Below are 17,165 nucleotides of genomic sequence, written 5' to 3' on the forward strand. Positions count from 1 at the left end.
TTGAACAGTACATCTAGGTTGTTATAGCAAGAAATAGGTACTTTTGCCTTTAGTTCTATATCAGTGTGGCCAACCCACTTAACAGAGAGCCAAAACAGCAGCGGAAAAAATGCAAAGAGCTGCACCAGAATTGTTAAGGGGGGGAAAAAAAGCCCCCCAGAACAGAATTGTTGAGCAAAAACAGATCAATTCATTTTTTTTAAAGGAGGCTGCCCCTTTAAGATGGCCACCATCTTGGGCGTCATTTTTAAAACCCTACAGCTCTGTCCCGGAAAGCACAGGGGAGCCGGGGGGAGGGGGGAAAGAGAGCCATTTCAGGGGGCACAGGAGCAGCTTCGCGAGCTGCACTTTTGGGGGGCAAGACCCACATGCGGCTCGCAAGCCATGGGTTTGCCATGGCTGTTCTATATCGTGTGCACAGCACATCTTCAGTGAAGGAACTCCTTTGATTTCTTTGCACATCTCCTAATGGAAATATGACCTCTACATCCAGATATGAATTGAGATTAGGATTCATTTTGAGGTGATGTTGATGTTAAAAATTTCACTAGACTTCCACCCCAAATGGCAAAAACCTCACAGATCATTTTGATTTTGGTGGTACTTCCACCTCTTAGCATACAAATAGTAACTGGTCCTTTCATGTATGATGGTAGGTGTCATGAAATTTCAACATTTCTGTGAGCCTGGACTTCTACTGAATTAAAGAGATGTAGTGTAAATAGGTTATTTTAACAGTTGGTGCCACGTACACTGTGGTGGTGTCTTTTTTTTTTCTTTAAATAAACAAGAGTGTATTTCATCTCAAGAATTTTTATTCCAGGACACAACTTTAATGGATGGCTTTAAAAGCAATAAATGTTATAAGACAACATAAAATACATTGTCATGACACTCGGATGTGATTAGTTACCTTCTTGTGCCCATGCTGGTAGGCTTTTTGTGCTTGATGTTAAGGGTAGTGACCTTTGCAAGATTGTGTATACATTATTACAAGCTTTATGATCTCGTCTAACTGTCATAAAATCTAGAGTTAATAGTCCAAGAGTAATAGAAAAGAATATTTTAATTATGAAATCATGCAGTATTTTTCTTTAGCATTATTAAAGAATGCCTTATTTTCTTAGCTTCAGTTTTACTGTACATATAATTATTGGTAGATTTGAAGGCTTTAAAATATTTTGTATGTTAGTAGGATGAATTTTAATCACAACTAGACAATTTGATTGGATCAGAAAACCTTGAATTAACACCTTAAAATTGTCATCTAAAATGAATTTAACAAAGAAATGTAATAGTCCATTGTAATGTTATTTTGTCAGTTCTCTAACCACTATTAGCATTAGTCTTTCGCTACTGATGATTATTTATGCTCTGCCAGAAATTCACATGGTGCATGATTGATTACACATAGATTCTCAGTTGGAATATCTTGCTTTTTTGAACAAAAGATGATACAGTCTTTCAAAAGAATACTGACAAATACACAACATGTGACAGCACCAAAGTGGATGAGGCAAAATAAACTCCAGTGCTACCATCACTTGGTGTATTGCCTTTTGAAGTGCCTACTTAGCTGGGTGTGTCTGTTGTTTGGTTGTGGGTGGACTTAATAAAAAACCAACATTAAAAGAACAGAAGACCTTTTTGTTCCCATGCAAACTCTTAAACTTAGTTTTGTATGTTCCAGTTGCACCATCTCTTCTTAGTATGTCTGTTGGTCCTGTTCTATTCAGAATTCTTTATATTACTTTTGGGAATGGAGAAGAGTGTGTTTTGACATGTACAAGAAAGCATACAGTTAGGAAGAAATCTGCTGCTGCTATTTTATATCTGTAACACATAGCTTGAATTTAAGAATATTGTGGCCTTTGTTTTTGGGAGGAATCAGATTTCTCTCTTCTTTCATTCCTTTCTATTCCCTGGGAAAAGGAGAGCAGCATGAATAATAGTGGGCTGTTTTTAAGCTAGGTCAACTTTTGCACGAGTGGCTCTAAAATTCTAATTTCTGCTTTAGGTAACATTTATGCTCAGTTCACGTCTGCTAGCACATTGTTAGTTGGTTTACTTAATTATGAATTTGAATTCCTTTTCTTTCCACAGCTGCAGAACCTTGGCCTGAAAATGCTGCATTATATCAGCAGCTGAAGGGTGAGTACATTATTTTTCGCAGTTAATGATTTATTTTTAAAAACATTAAATATACAGTAATATAATTAACTTCAGGAAAAATGGAAACTGTTAAGAAGGGATTCCTTTGTGTTTGTCTGGTCAGAGGCTTTAGCTAAGCTTGCATCTGCCAATATAAGCCAGCTATTCATGGCCTATAAGGTCCTTGGTTTATTATTGACTCATTATATTGGCTGCTGTAGGCAGTGTAAAATGATGTGGTTGCAGGCACTGTTGGCAGATTTACTGCACCAATAGCTGAGGCAGCAGATTTTTGAAGTCTTATGGTAAAGTGGGGCTCTCAGTAAAAAGGAACTGTTAAAATGTATAGGCTAGGATGGTTCAGGCTCCCTTTAGCAGCTCTTCATATATCATCAGATCACATTATGGCCCCCATTTGGGGCTCAGCAGCCTGCTACAGTTGTCAGAAGACTGCAAAGTAATGAAGACTAATAGGTAGCAGCCCTAGTCTTCTAAGCATGGAATTTTTATTGCAGCGAACTTGTCATCTTTCTTTTGTGTGACAGACCTAGACACAGTGTGCAGTATTAACTGTTTTTTTTTTTTGAGGAATCTGAATGCTTTTTCTTTTTAGCGAGAGGAATTATGAAGATCTGTTTTATTTACCTTTGATTAGTAGAGGAATAATTGGCTTAAAATTAAGATACAAATTTGTTTTTAGTTGGGTATTCTAATTGTACATCTCTGGTAAAATAAGATAAATGGGAGAGCATTTCTAGAAGAAATATTCTTGGTATATTTTTGTGTTCATACATCAGATTTTTGTTGTCAAACAGCATAACATAAACTTAATATAGCGGTATATATATTTTCTGTTGAAGTATTTGCCTTTTTACTTTATACAAGAGAATTTAACACAGAATATTATGCGCTTATATATCAATAACTACACAAGAACTGTTTCTTGTAATTATGTCCTTTTCATTTTCTTTCTACAGAGGAGCAAATTTTGCTTTCTGACAATGCATCTTCTCTTGCTGTGCAGGTAAAGCATCATTTTCTCTAAATTAGAGAGATATTAATTTAATGTATTTCTTGGTAGGATAAAATCTAACCTAACTTACATAAAAAGTATTCAAATGAATTACTTAGAAATGTTCTAAGTATATTGTAGATTTAATATTTTATATTCCTGTATACAACATCATTTTCCAAGTTGAAATTATTCCTTTAAGTCTTTTATCATTGAGATGTTACTGATTTTTTTTTTTTAAATTCTAATGTTAGGGTGCATCTACACTGCACCCTAGGGCAAAATAAGATACACAATTTGAGCTACGCAAATTGCATAGCTTATTTTGAGTCAATTTCTAAATAACCCGCTATTTCGAAACATCCCTTACTCCTCATGGAATGAGGTTTACAGGGAAGTTGGAATAGTGAGCCCATTATATTTCAAAATAATGGGCTTGCTGTGAAGACACGGGGATAGCTATTTTGGGATACTCTCGAAATAGTACTGCAGTGTAGACATAGCCTCAGTGACTATGTACTGTATATGTTGTTAATCACGTTTGGCTACTTATTTATGATCAGATTTGGAAACACTATTGGCAGTTCATCTTTGACCTTTGTTGTTGTTTTTCACCAGCTGTCATCTTCCTTTTGGGTGGCTTAAGGAAAGATGTCCTCCCAAAGACCACTCGTGGTATACTTGTTGATCACATTATTCTCAAAGCCAATAGCCCCAAAACACAAGGAATTCATTTCCACCATATGAAGAGTTAGAATCCATTGTATATTTGTACACTCCAAAGTAGTCCATATAATTGACAGATTTAAGGCTCTAATCTGCTTAAAAGTGTCTTTGGAGCTGTAAAGTCCATGTTGGTTCCATTAACCTGCTAAGTTCAGTGACCCTCTCCCCCTGAGGCTGCTGTTTATTCTGAGGAGACACTCCTCCTCCCCCCCCCCCATTAGTAGAGAGGGACTGCCTGGAAAAAATAAGTTTGTCATCATTCAAAGCAACTCTGGTACTTGCTGTGGAAGAGAGTTCCTTTATTCCCTCATTTCTACTTGTTCCCCCTATGTGGACTAGTCCGTTGCACAGCTAGTTAATATAGCCTTTTGGGAACTTATAAATCCCAGAAGACTGCATCTCTTTTGGTCAGAGTGGGACTATTTGAGAGATTATGTAAAGGTTCACTAATTTGTATTTTGTAAAAATGCTAATAAATTCAGGATTCTTTGGTCACTCTAGCTATCCTCGAAAGATCCTATTCTGTCAAAAAAAAATTGGGGGCAAGAGTCTGAGAGTCTGGAAAATACCAGTGTTCTTTTGGTAGACCCCCCCCCACCCCAAGCACCTTGTTTCATTGATAGATGAAGAAGTTTTCCATTTGTTTTTAAAAACAGCTGTTAGTATTCCTCCTCCCCCTCATACAGTATGATTTAAATGATTCTTTACAGTGGAAAGAAATAAGGAGTTGTGTTGAGCATTTGATAACTTGATCTCAGTGTTACCTTTAGCTCCTGAAGCCCTTACTTTTGTGGTTCTCATGAATGTTCTCTTCATCCATCAGGGTTACAGGTGTGATTTTGTTCTCTTTCTAAACAAAACAGAAGTTCTCTAATGTAGCATTTTGCTTGACCATTCTAATTCTATTGTTATCCTGCACATGTCACTTAGATGATATATTAACCATAATATATTAAAAATGCCTGCTTTTCTTCAATATTCTTTGGCTTGACAGCTGATAGTAGCCATGACTATAAATATGGCTTTGGTAGATATCTGATTTAAACTTTATGGAACAATTTTCTTCTATATGGCAGAATAGTATCAGTTAAGAAGAATCTGTATAAAGAACACAATTGCCACCTTAAAAAAAGGAGCAGTCCACAAAATGTAAATGATATTATGATGTGTAATTGTTTAAAAAAAAAAAGGCTTAATGATCAGATAGTTTTAAAATTAGTTTACCTGACATACATTGCATTAGACAACATCAAAAGCAGGAACAGTTATATTTTTTTCTGTTGAATTTTGTGTGTGTGTTTAAGGAAGGGCAGATGGGCATGTGTTGGGGGTAAGAAGAGAGGAAGCCAGTACCTGGGACTTCTTTCATCAGTATATTCTTATGCAACCTACATTTCTTTTTTCATTCTCAGCCACTGGCCTATGGTACCTGAATTCCTTAGGACATAGTACACTGGTTGTCTGAATTTGTTTAAGCTTGTTTGATCTTCTGCATGCTGAAGATGACTCAGAGTTCTGCATACCTCTGATTAAATGGGGTTATGGAGGTGGCTGCTAGGAGACCCTTCAGAGAAGATGGCTTAGAGAAAACCCTACATAGGCCATAATTTGGCTGTCACCTACACAAAATCCTTCTTGAAATCTCCTTTCTACCATAGTAAGGGAAGTGAAAGGTTAACTGGTGAACTGGTAACCAGTGGGAACTGGAGTAGCTCCCCAACCGCAGCAGGCTAGCGGGTGCTCCAGCCCCGCAGGGGCCCACCGTAGACAGGGCTGGGGGTGGGCGTTTCTAGCAGACAGTGGCTGCTGCCGGAGCTGCCTCTGTCCATGGCCAGCCTGCTTTGTGGCAGCCACAGGGGGAGGGGAAGGCAACACCGTGGAGACAGAGCTGGGGGGAACCAGCTTTTAAGCCAGCTCCTGCTCCCCCTCCACTTGCTGCCTCTGATACAGAGGTAGGAAGGGGTGGGGAAGAAGTGAGTTGTCTTGTAGATTAACCAACTACTTGCTTTCATCCCTAGCTGGAGTGGTCCCCCACCTGGGTTGTGCTTAATTGATTAACCAGTTAAATGTTAGGTGAACCTAACCAGGATTTTACATCCCTAACCATAATAGCTCTTTATGATGTCTTCATGTCTGCTTTGGTCGGCTCCTATAAAATCCATGAACAAATATATTCACCTATCCACAAAACAAGATAGTTGGGGGAAGCAATGGGGATGCTACCAAAGGAACACTGGTATTTTCCAGACTCTTGCCCCTTCACCCAAAAATCTTGATCAGAATAGGGACCTCGAGGATTGCTAAAGTGACCAAAGAATCTTGAACTTTTGATGGACATTTTTACAAAATACATGTTAGTGAACCTTTTACATAATATCTTCTTAATGGTTCCACTCTGAAAAAGAGATGCAGTCTTCTGGGATTCATAAGCCCCCAAAAGGCTATATTCTATACTTATATTACATATAAAAATAAAAAGGCAAAACTAATGACTTACTAACAGTCTTTACAAGTGGTAACACTACTATGCATCTATGTCAGTTTCTGTTTTGGCTATGGAACAGAGACTGTGCACAGCAAAGTAAGTTCTCTGTATATGTGTGTGTATGAGAGTGAGTGATTATTGCAGATATTTTCTTATAAAGGCTAAAAAATTAGTATAAGGAATTAATTATGTAACTTTTTAAAATATTGAATGGTGTTATATGGCCTATTCCTTGCACATTGCAGTGCAAACTTTGATTATGTGACAGGGGTGACCTTTTTAAAAAAAATGATATGATAGAGTTATTATATTGAATATTAGTACCTTCTTGTGCTTATTTAAAAATTCCCATTGTGGAATTCCTGTTCTGATCCTGCTAGGATTTTTTTTTAGGTAACCTGCAATTCCTGAAAGATTCAATTGTGAATCCCTTGATCTTTCACAGAGTTTGGTATACATTTCCTGAAAATATAATGTAACTGCAAACACACACAATGAGTCAATGAGTTATCTGTAATATATCTTTCACTACTTGTCCATTAAACTAAAGTAGCATATTATACAGTCCTATTTGAAATGAAGGTAATTTGATTTTATGCTGCAAATCTTGATACAAAATGTCAATTTACTTTCACAGCAAAGAAATTCATATAAAAGGAAAATGGTGTAATTTCAGTAATGATTATCCTGCTACAGGGTAGTGTGTGTCATATGTAGAATAAAGCCTCTTTTCTTCCCATGATATGTGCAGCCTTGCTCCCATTAAAGTTAATGAAAAATTACACGCACAAATCAAAATAAGTGATATATCTCAGTGTCCTTTTCTTCTTCACCAAAAGTCATTTCCCCCTACCTATTTATGATGGAATTTTCCATTACTCAGTATTCCTGTTTTTTCCTTTCTGCCTACTATAAAAACAGTATTTCAGTAGCTAAACCTCAGTATATCCAAAACAAAGAGGATGTAGTTCACAATTAAAGCCATTAATAGAATATTAATCAGTGGCATCCGAAATATATACAGCATAGTGTGTGTGTGCATACACATACACAATACTGTATTGCAAAGAAGAACATTCTGTGCTCCCTCAATAATTCCTTTTGGCAAACTGCAAATTTGTTGACTTTTTTCTAAAGCAGTAGTTTTAAAATATATATTTATTTTATTTTGTTGACCAGTGTATACATGCAAAATGTTCTCCTGTTCTCCCTTGCCCAACCATTTATTGCATTCTATGGATAAATAGAAATGAGTCTACAAACAGCTAGCAATACAAATGATATAATTTACATCCTCCAAATACTTCCCCAAAGATGAAACTCACATTTAAATGCCTCAGATTTTACAGTCTTTGGCTGCTGTATCCTGTTGTGCCTTAAACATGCACTCTAATTTTGGAAGAACCTTAAGAATTTGACAAAAGAATTTTGTGTTGGTTCCCTGTGGTACCATTTTACTGTGTTTGTGGGAGAGAGCAGCAAAATGGAAATTACTAACTCTCAATTTCAGTAGCTTACACAATATTATTTAAGGAACTCATTTTTAACTGTACATTTTTCAGGATGGTGTTCCAAGTTCACGTCACCTACCACATCTGGGCCACAGTCCTTATTCAGTGTCTTTGGACAGTCTTGCAATAAAAAAAGCAATAGATTGTGTTTTCAAGTTCCTATATTTTATTTCCTTGTAATGAGCCTATATGCTCTCAAGTCAATAAAGCATTTGTGAATCATCATATGTAATCCATGTAATGACATAAAAAGAAATTACAGAATTAAAACCTAACTGAATAAGGGTTATTTTAGTGACCATTAGTAAGTCTGGAAGCCAAATTTATGGGGACTTCTGTAATACAGACATTTAACAGTCAGAGAGAAACCAGAAGTGGGGCAATTGGATCTGTACTTTTATGAATCTAATGGCTTCAAATAAGGGTATACAGAAGGTTTGTGGATAGTATTCCAGCTTATGGGATGCTTTATATTCAGCATTTACTTATGGGAAGTAAATTCTGGCTCCACAATCCCCATGTTGTTTTCCATATAAAGTTCAATTACTTAGGCATTGTGCTGGAAGGAAAGGGAGAGTATGAATTTTGCTCAAGATGAGCAAGGAATTCAGATCTCTTTAGTATTTAGTTCTAAATTCTAGAAGTGAATGTTCTGTTACGTCCTTTAATAAAATGGTGAGGCTCAGCATATATGTAGATACAACTTTAAGTGCTATGTATATTGTATATCAATGATTTTGTGTTTAAGATTCCTAACACTTTAAATTATAAATGATTTTTGTAACCCCCCCCCCCCCCAAACATGTTATGTACACAAGCCTAAACATGTGGTCTCTTTAAAGCCTTCCTACAGGTTACTACACAGTTTGTGGTACTATCTCGTGGAAATAAGTGATATTAAAATCCAGTATCCGTTGTAGATACCATACATTTGGTCTGTGCATTGCTGCAAGAAGGGGGTTAGAATTGGCTAATAATATTACATCAAAGAAAGATGTTTATGCAACAGACACTTCAATTGCCCAGGTTAACTGGTTATTTACATAGTTATTTGATAACTTGTTGAGGTAAATTATCCATGATTAATAATTGTTCTCCTTGACCTCTGATGATAGGACAAGAAGCAATGGGCTTAAATTTCAGCGAGGGAAGTTTAGGTTGGACATTAGGAAAAACTGTCAGAGTGGTTAAACACTGGAATAAATTGCCTAGGGAGGCGGTGGAATCTCCATTGTTGGAGATATTTAAGAGCAGGTTGGACAGACCTCTATCAGGGATGATCTTGATGGTGCTTGGTCCTGCTGAAAAGGCAGGGGACTCGACTTGATGATCAATTGGGGTCCGTTCTGGTATTCTATGATTCTATTAATAGCTTTTACAAGCTTGTGATTTTAGCATATGAATTATGTAATTTTGTTTTTAAAGCTAAATAGTAAACCCTACACAAACCAAAGATTTAGTAGTGAAATGAAAATCTGACAATCCATTTTTAAACAGAATAAAAGCTAGAATTCTTCATGATGAGAAATACAGCATCAACATAATCGATCTAACAGCATTACATTGTAGCTGAAAATACACTTAAATCCCTAGCCATGAAACTGCAGTATGTGAGTGAAACATCTTTCATATAGTTCTAAGATGAAATTACCCCTGAATGAATAGCATCTTCATTTATCTTCAAAACCTCCTCTGTGCTACCAGTGAATACTCTTTCCACATTCTACAACAGGAATTACATTATACCATTATAGCAGTGTTCTGCTGCAGTGTAAAATAGATTGTTTTGGAAAATGAACCTGGCTTTGCTATAAATTACATTCACAGGTACAAAGGAATTTGTTATTTTGTTTAAAATAGTCACAAATATAATTAAGCTCTTAATTTATGTTAAACTACAAATGTGGCCATTACCACAACTGGATTAGGAATTTAATCTGTCACTCAAAGAATGATACTGAACAGTTTTCATTTGTAGCCTTAGACACACTGTTTCAATTACAAGGTCTGCAGCTGTTTGATATAAAAACTGAATTATTTTGTAGATTCGTTCATGGTTTTTAATTTTAAAACAAGTCCCTTCAATAAGGGGAAGAATAATTCTTCAGTTGTCATCACAAATTCTCCTTTGTCTTGATGAAACAGAGTAAGAATGAAAACACAAATCTCTTTCTTCACAGTAGCATCCTGTGAGTGCTTTTAAAATAGTAGTCAGTAAGATATTACTTACAATGGTTTGGACTTAATTATGAAACTGATCATGTGAATTTCTAAAAGAAGCTTGAAGCTTGTCTTCTGAAAATAGTCTCTCTCATATAGGACATAGAGTTGGACATAGTTCATGTTCTGGAATAAGAGAGTGATTCTGACCTAAATTCTGAAATCTTCACGACATTTACATCCAGCTGGAATTTATCCTTAAGAGTATTGTGTTTAGTGATTGTTTGTTTTTTTTTGCTTTGAGATGGAAATACCTAATAGATGATTCACTAAGAGATACTCTAGAGCAGTATTCACATTGGTAACTTGTGAAATAACATTTCTGTTGGAAAATTTTTGTACCTATTAGTGTTTCAAGTAACACTTAGGATGACTAAGAGAGAGGCTGAAGAGAATAAACCTATTTTGTTTATTTTACTTTGTACATTTGACAGCAGGGAAAATGAGCTCTGTGTAAGCTTCAGAGCTTGTCTCTCACCAGTAGAAGTTGGTCCAATGAAAGATATTACCTCACCCACCTTCTCTCTCTACTAGCACTTGATAGTCACTTTCACTTCCCATCTCATGTCCATGTATGATGACATCAGTCTATTGCATTGCTCCAAGGGGAGCTTTCACAAGCATCAGCAAAGGTGAAAATGGCAGGCATGCATGAGCATACAGAGAATAAAGAGGCACATTGTATGAACCATGCCCTGTTCTCTTGGGCCTGTCCCAAATCCCTTCTGAACACTAGCAATGTATTCAGAAAGAGTAAACTTGCTGTTTAAAGGGTACTCTATTAGAAAATTGGATTTTCTGAAACTGGATAACTAAAACAAGTTGATCGTGTTATTTTAAGCAATGCGGTTGTTCTTTTAAGAATCAAACTGATCTCATGTCCCACTGAAATTCTGTCGATTAATATAGACTTGCATATTTTCTTAGTTGAGAGTTCTTTCAGTTAAAATCAAACTAAATTTACAAGTGAAATCCGTTTTCAAAAGCTCGTAGGGAAGCTGAAAATGTTCATAGTAAGAGTCACCATGTACTTAGTAGCTTGACATTGTAAGGCAGTATATAGGAGCATTTTAGAACTTACTGACGTATTCAATGCTGTTTTGATAGGATGTGCCTTCTCCTTTGATTAAAATGAAAGACACATGAAAGAGGTTTACTAATTTCATAATGAGTCATGTTAAAGCTTGACATAAACCCTTTCTTACATATCTGCTGTTAGTTCATTCTCTTGCCATTAAAATGCATTTGTTTTGTTTTATACTGACATTCAAAATAAAGTAGATGCTGCTGCTGCTATTGCTAATCATACTACTGCCTCAAAGTGGAACCAAAATGTGTATGAAGTCAGCAAACTAAGATTCTGTACTGGAGTACATTGTGCTGTAAAAGATGGGTTCTTTGTCTACCACTTTAATAACCTTAACTACAGAGAAAACAACATATCTTAAAATTAGTAATTTTTTTTGTATAGATACTAACCCTCAGAAACTATACTGATCCTAGGATTTGCTATACTAAATTGCACTGAAGATCCAGGCTGTTTAGTGTTCCGCTTCTGGCAGTGGCCAGTACCATTGTTTCAGAAGAAGGTAAACCTCTCCTGAGAGAGCAACGTGGGATGGGTGCCTGGTGGAGCTGGGGCTAGAGGGGAGAAGGCAAGACAGCGCACCGAGCACACCCCAGCCAGGATGAGAGGCAGGGCAATGCACCGAGCGCGCCTCAGCCTCTCCGGAGCACCAGAGAGTAGAAAAGAGGCGAGGGGGCATGTGTGTGCGGCACATCTCCCTGGAGCACCAAGGGAGGGGAGAAGGCCGCATGGCACAGCTCCCGGAGCACCAGGGTAAGGAGGAGGCCACATGGTTCTAGCCTCCCCAGCCAGGAGCACTGGGAAGACAGGTGCTGGGGGCATCAACACTCTGCCTCTAGAATGCCTACAACAGGCATTCTGGGGGCAGAGTGGGCATGGCAATGCCTGGCAAAGCCTTCCCCTGCCTAGGCTACTGGACACCTATGGATGGGTGGATAGGGAAGGAGTTCTTGATGCCGGTGACAGTAATCTTATACTCAGATATGTGAGATTTGATGACGCTTATCATAGCATGCTGAATTACAAATGCAGGCCATAACATCGAGTCTTTTTTAATCCAACCAGAATGTTAGGCATGGTGTCCTCCATGAATTTCACATTGACTCTTTTGTAGGAAGGTTCCTTTACTTTATATGCATGCTGGACAGTGGTGGTGTTGCTGCTATCCCTTATTTTTGTAATACAGGCTAGGGAGATAAAGGGAAGACTGATCACTTTTCACTCTATTCTTCTTGGTTTTTAAATATTTCTGTTCATCTACTCTGACGCTTATGACTAATAAGTGAGAAAAATACATTTGTCCTTTCTTAGCTACTAAATAAGAGTTTGCATTTTGGAGCTGTTTTCCTTTTTCTATTGATATTTGAGTATTTTTGGCTGAGAAGGCTAAGACTTCTCTAGAGGGGGACTTGGAAAGCTATGAACATTTTTCCTGACTCAGATAGCTGTGAAAACGTTTTCATCTGAAGTTATGAGTGGCAGATGTGTTGCAAGGGGTGAATCTGTGCTGTTTTCACTCAGAGTATTTCCCTTAAAGAGCTCATTGGCGAGATTGCTAAGATTTGGCTGCTGCTTGGGTAGCAGATCCATGCTGAGGTCAGTGGATGTGTGCAAATGCTACATTTTTCCTACATGAGGTTCTGAAGGTCTTGGGGAAACATTAGGTTGTGTCCTGCAACTTGAATTCCTCTTGGCTTGTAAAATCATTTATGGAGAAAGTTGGATGCACTTTTGATAGAGATTAATGTTTCCCATTAGAGATTTGGCATCTTTTCAACAAATGATTGTTGTGCCCACTCTCAGTGAACTATCTCTTGATATTGGTCATCTTGCCAGTTACTTCCCAGTTCCCAGTCTTTTGGGATATTTTTTCTTTTCATTACTTTTTAATAGAAGGACTTGGCAACACAACATTTTGCGTCACCTAGAATCATCACATTTTCTTGGCCTTTTGTATTCTGGTTTTAGTCCTAACCATGGGACAGAGACTGCGTAGGTTTGGTTGACGGAACCAATAGATCTGTCTGTCTGCCTTTGCTACCATTGACTGTGAAGTAGAGCTGACTTGATGGAGGACCTAAGCAGAACTGGGTTGGAATGAGTCCAGTCTGTTCTCTTTGAAAAGTCCAAGAGAATGTTGGGTAATGTCTCTGCCATAAGGGCTCTATTGTAAAAGATGAAGTAAAGCTTTACCTTGCCATGCCTCCAGCTCTTCATTTATGTGAGGTACCATGGTAAGAAAATGAGATGCTTGCGGCTGCAGAATCATCAGTAATCTATTTTTTTTTTAAATTCTCGCTGGTATTGCAATGCATTCCAGTTCAGTATTGTCCATAAAAAGGAGTGCTGTTCACTCCTTTGTAGTCACTAACGAGGATGTTAAATAAGATCAAACCTAATGGAGATTCTTGCTTTGTTCATTAGACCTTTCCTTCCAAATACCCCCAACTTAACACATTGTCACTTTGTGCACCTCTTTGTGGTCTTCCAGTCTATTTTCTCACCTCATGCTTATTTAGATCCAGCCAATTCTGAATAATTTTGAGTAATTTTCCTGACACTATTGGAATTCAAATGTATTAGTTTTCCGCATTCTAAAAAGTAGTCAAAATTTTCTGGCTATAGATATCTCTAAGTATATGTTACTTGTGATTTCCTTATTCTATAAAAGGGTAACAATACCATTTGCATGAAAAGCATTAACTGTGCTTAAATGTAATTGTGGTTTTTCAATTACGTTTTTAATGCTAATAATTTCCCAGTCCTATCAATCACATTAATACAGGAGAATGTGAATGTTATAATGGTGAAATACATTGTCTAAGGCTATGTCTACACTTAAACCACTATAATGGCACAGCTGCAGTGCTTCAGTATATACACCAATGGAGTTGTGGGGCTCTCCTGTCTGTAGTTAATCTCCCTGAGAAGCTAGGTCAACAAATGAATTCTTCTATCATCCTAGCATAGCCTACTGAGTGATCTGAATAATCACACCCAGCCTCTCTGTGGCTGAGAATAGTGTTATTTTCTGTAACAATTGTCTAAATATGTAATTAAGTCACTAATGCTTAGTTTAAATAAACTGTCATGTTTTGTTTCTAGTAAATGAATATTTAAGGAGAATCCAAGAGCATCACTTTTGAAAGTGAATATATCAACAGTGAATACCAGTAAGTCACTGATGTTGTGATAAACCTTACTGGTATTTCCTCGGAACAAAGACATTTTGTTGAAGTGTGTGATGGCGCGTTAGGGTTTTCCCGTCTCCTGCACCCCCGTAATGGCATGGACAGACTCCACCAGCCCGTAGAATAGAAGTGTTTATTGCTTCTCCAGGATACAGCACAGCACAGATGTAATCTGGTTACAGGGCAGGTCTAGGATCCCTCAGCCCCCCTTGAGATGGGGGAGACTGGGCCCCTAAATTCCAGCCCCTTTCCCTGGGCTGTCTCCTCCATGCTCCTAGACAGAAACTAAACTCTCTTCCAGCCCTGCCCCCCAGCCAGGGGTGGCATTCCACCTTCCTTTGTTTCTCTCCCTGGGGGGTAGCTGGTCGGACAGGTTGAGAGACCCTTGCCTAGTGACTCATCCCCTGTCCTGCTGGGCCATGCTACAGACAGCGGCCAGTGGAGGTCACCCACAGCCCCAGCATAGCATCCAGCAAGGTACCCCCCACTACGTCACAAAGTGCAATTAAGATTTATCGCTTAGATCCTTGTTTTGAGTGTAAATTCCCTTTCTGGAATATTAGTAGGTTTTGTGAGGACAGAAATTCAGGACACTACTTCTCATGTGTGGAGATGACTGTACTGGTAGAAATGTGAAGGTGAAATATCAAAAAATCTGCAGCACCTTGAGTTTTAATGGGTTTTATAGCCATCCATTGTGAGCATGCTCTCTGAGGTACTGAGGGTTCTCAGCACCTTATAGGATGATGCCTCTATGATGTTTACAGTTTCCTGATTAGGAAGATAGTACACAGACTGTGGAAAAAGTGCCAGTCACCTCATTCCCTCCCTTCCCCCCACTGTGAATAGTGGATGACCATAAAGAAAGCCAGAGTTGGTACAACTGCTATGTGATTGATTAATATCTCCTACTTTTTGTAATTGCTGAGGTAGATGGGTAATAAGGCACTTTGAGTTCCATTTCTATAAGGGCACAGTTCAGCTAATTTGAGTACCTTAATTGTGAACTTACAAAAACCCTAATCAGTTGAAAATATGGAACAAATTACTTCTGAATTTTCTAGATCTTTAACGCTGTGGGGTTCTTCCAACTCTCATGTTTTGGTAAGCTAACGAACACCCAAAACACTAAATGTTTGGAACCTTAACTTCTTTAAACAAAGTTTCTGTGCGAATTTCCTTATATATATATATATAATTTAAATGGTTGAAGGTGTGATGAGGAAGAAGAGTTTGTTTCCCATAGACTTGAGGAAGCCCACAGTAGATTGCAAGCTCTTTGAGGCAGGTACTGACTCTGTGTTCTCTGTTTGTACGCCATCTAGCACAGTAGAGTTCTGGTCTGTGACTAGACCTTGTGGGCACCATGGTAATACAAATAAAAATAGTAGTAAATCTTAGAAAGTCTTCTGGGTGTGGGGAATAGGGAAATAACCTCCCTTGACCTCCAAATTTCCTGCTTGCTTCCTCACTAAGTCAAATCTTGTCTACTATCCCAGTTTAGCCAGAGGTGTGCCTAAAGCATTGCAGATCTCTACCATTGCAAATCTCTAGCACAGGCAAAGAAAGCAGCAATTCAGTCAGTGAACTTATGGTTTTCCCCTGCTTGAAACTGGAGTATCTGTGTAAATTATGTCTTTCTTGTCTTGGGTTTGACAATGAAACAGTTCTGATGGTTCCACTCAAAGCTAATTCCAAGAGTGGGCACAGGCAGCTGGTGAAAATATTATTTGGACATTCTGAGCTCCTTCCTCACTCATCCTGAAGGGCAGCTCCTGTCTAGGGATGCCAACTGTCCTGAACTGGACTCCATTTGTGGCAATGGTGCCTGGTCCATCTGGTCTGAGAGAGTTGGCAACCCTACTCCAGTCCCTTAGGGCTGGACCCAGCTCCTCAGTTTGGCTTGCTGGCACTCAGTGGAGATTCAGAGGAACTTTTCTACAGCACCACTTGACATGCACGTCCACACAAAGGTGAGGCCCTTCCCTTGAGAGGCCCCATCTCCTTCATGGCTCTGGTTCCACTAAACATGCCAGAGGACGCACGCGCGCGCACACACCCTCTTTTATAGATGTTATGTGCTGTTCTCTGTTCTGGTTCTAAAGAAAGTGTGCTTGAATTATCGTAGAGTTAGTGCAGCAAGCAAGTCATTGCAACACTTTAAAAATGTGTAGCTACAAGCAAGGATAGGACCGTATGCCAAGGAACTATCACTGACCTTTCCAGGGATGTGCAATGTAGTTATAGTGACATAAACTAGCAGTGTAGATCAAGCCATAAACTTTTCCTAGAAGATACAGACTTCACAAATGTAAGGGAGGCTTTTCAACAGAAAGAATAATTTTTCAAAATTAAGGCTGATCACATAATCAGCAATGGCCACCAGAAAGTTCTAATTCTTATTTTGCCAGATCTTAGCTGGAGAAATTGAAGCAGGAATCACTTCAGATAAAGTTAAATTGATTCATTCATCCTCCCTCCTGCACTTACCCCACAAGCTATAGGATTCTTATAGTTTCCTGCTTCTGTAAACTTTAGTAAGCTCATTAGAAGACTCCCAAATCCTCTACTACGCAGTGCAGGATTATCAGATCTCAACAAGCCTAAGGTTTTGCCTTCAATCGTAGGCAGTGGGTGCACTCAAGATCATTTCATCTGAAGAAGTGAGTTTTGCCCACCAGAGCTCATGATACTATGTATTATGATAGTAAATTGCTCATCCCTGGAAAGGTCAATGATAGTTCCTTGGCATATGATCCTGTCCTTGCTTGTACCTCTACAT

The 17,165-nt window shown here is 38.3% G+C and overlaps 1 protein-coding gene across 2 annotated transcripts in view; it reads left to right on the plus strand.

Moving 5' to 3' along the window:
* Positions 1-17,165, plus strand: part of MTX2 (metaxin 2) — a 71,188-nt gene that overhangs the window by 32,972 nt on the left and 21,051 nt on the right. For both annotated transcript variants that reach the window (XM_075933707.1, XM_075933708.1), the window contains exons 2-3: positions 2,104-2,151; positions 3,129-3,175. In XM_075933707.1, the coding sequence (XP_075789822.1) occupies positions 2,104-2,151; positions 3,129-3,175 (95 nt within the window). The remainder of the gene's footprint in view (positions 1-2,103; positions 2,152-3,128; positions 3,176-17,165) is intronic.

Source organism: Pelodiscus sinensis, chromosome 7, assembly GCF_049634645.1.
Source record: "Pelodiscus sinensis isolate JC-2024 chromosome 7, ASM4963464v1, whole genome shotgun sequence".
NCBI lineage: Eukaryota > Metazoa > Chordata > Testudines > Trionychidae > Pelodiscus > Pelodiscus sinensis.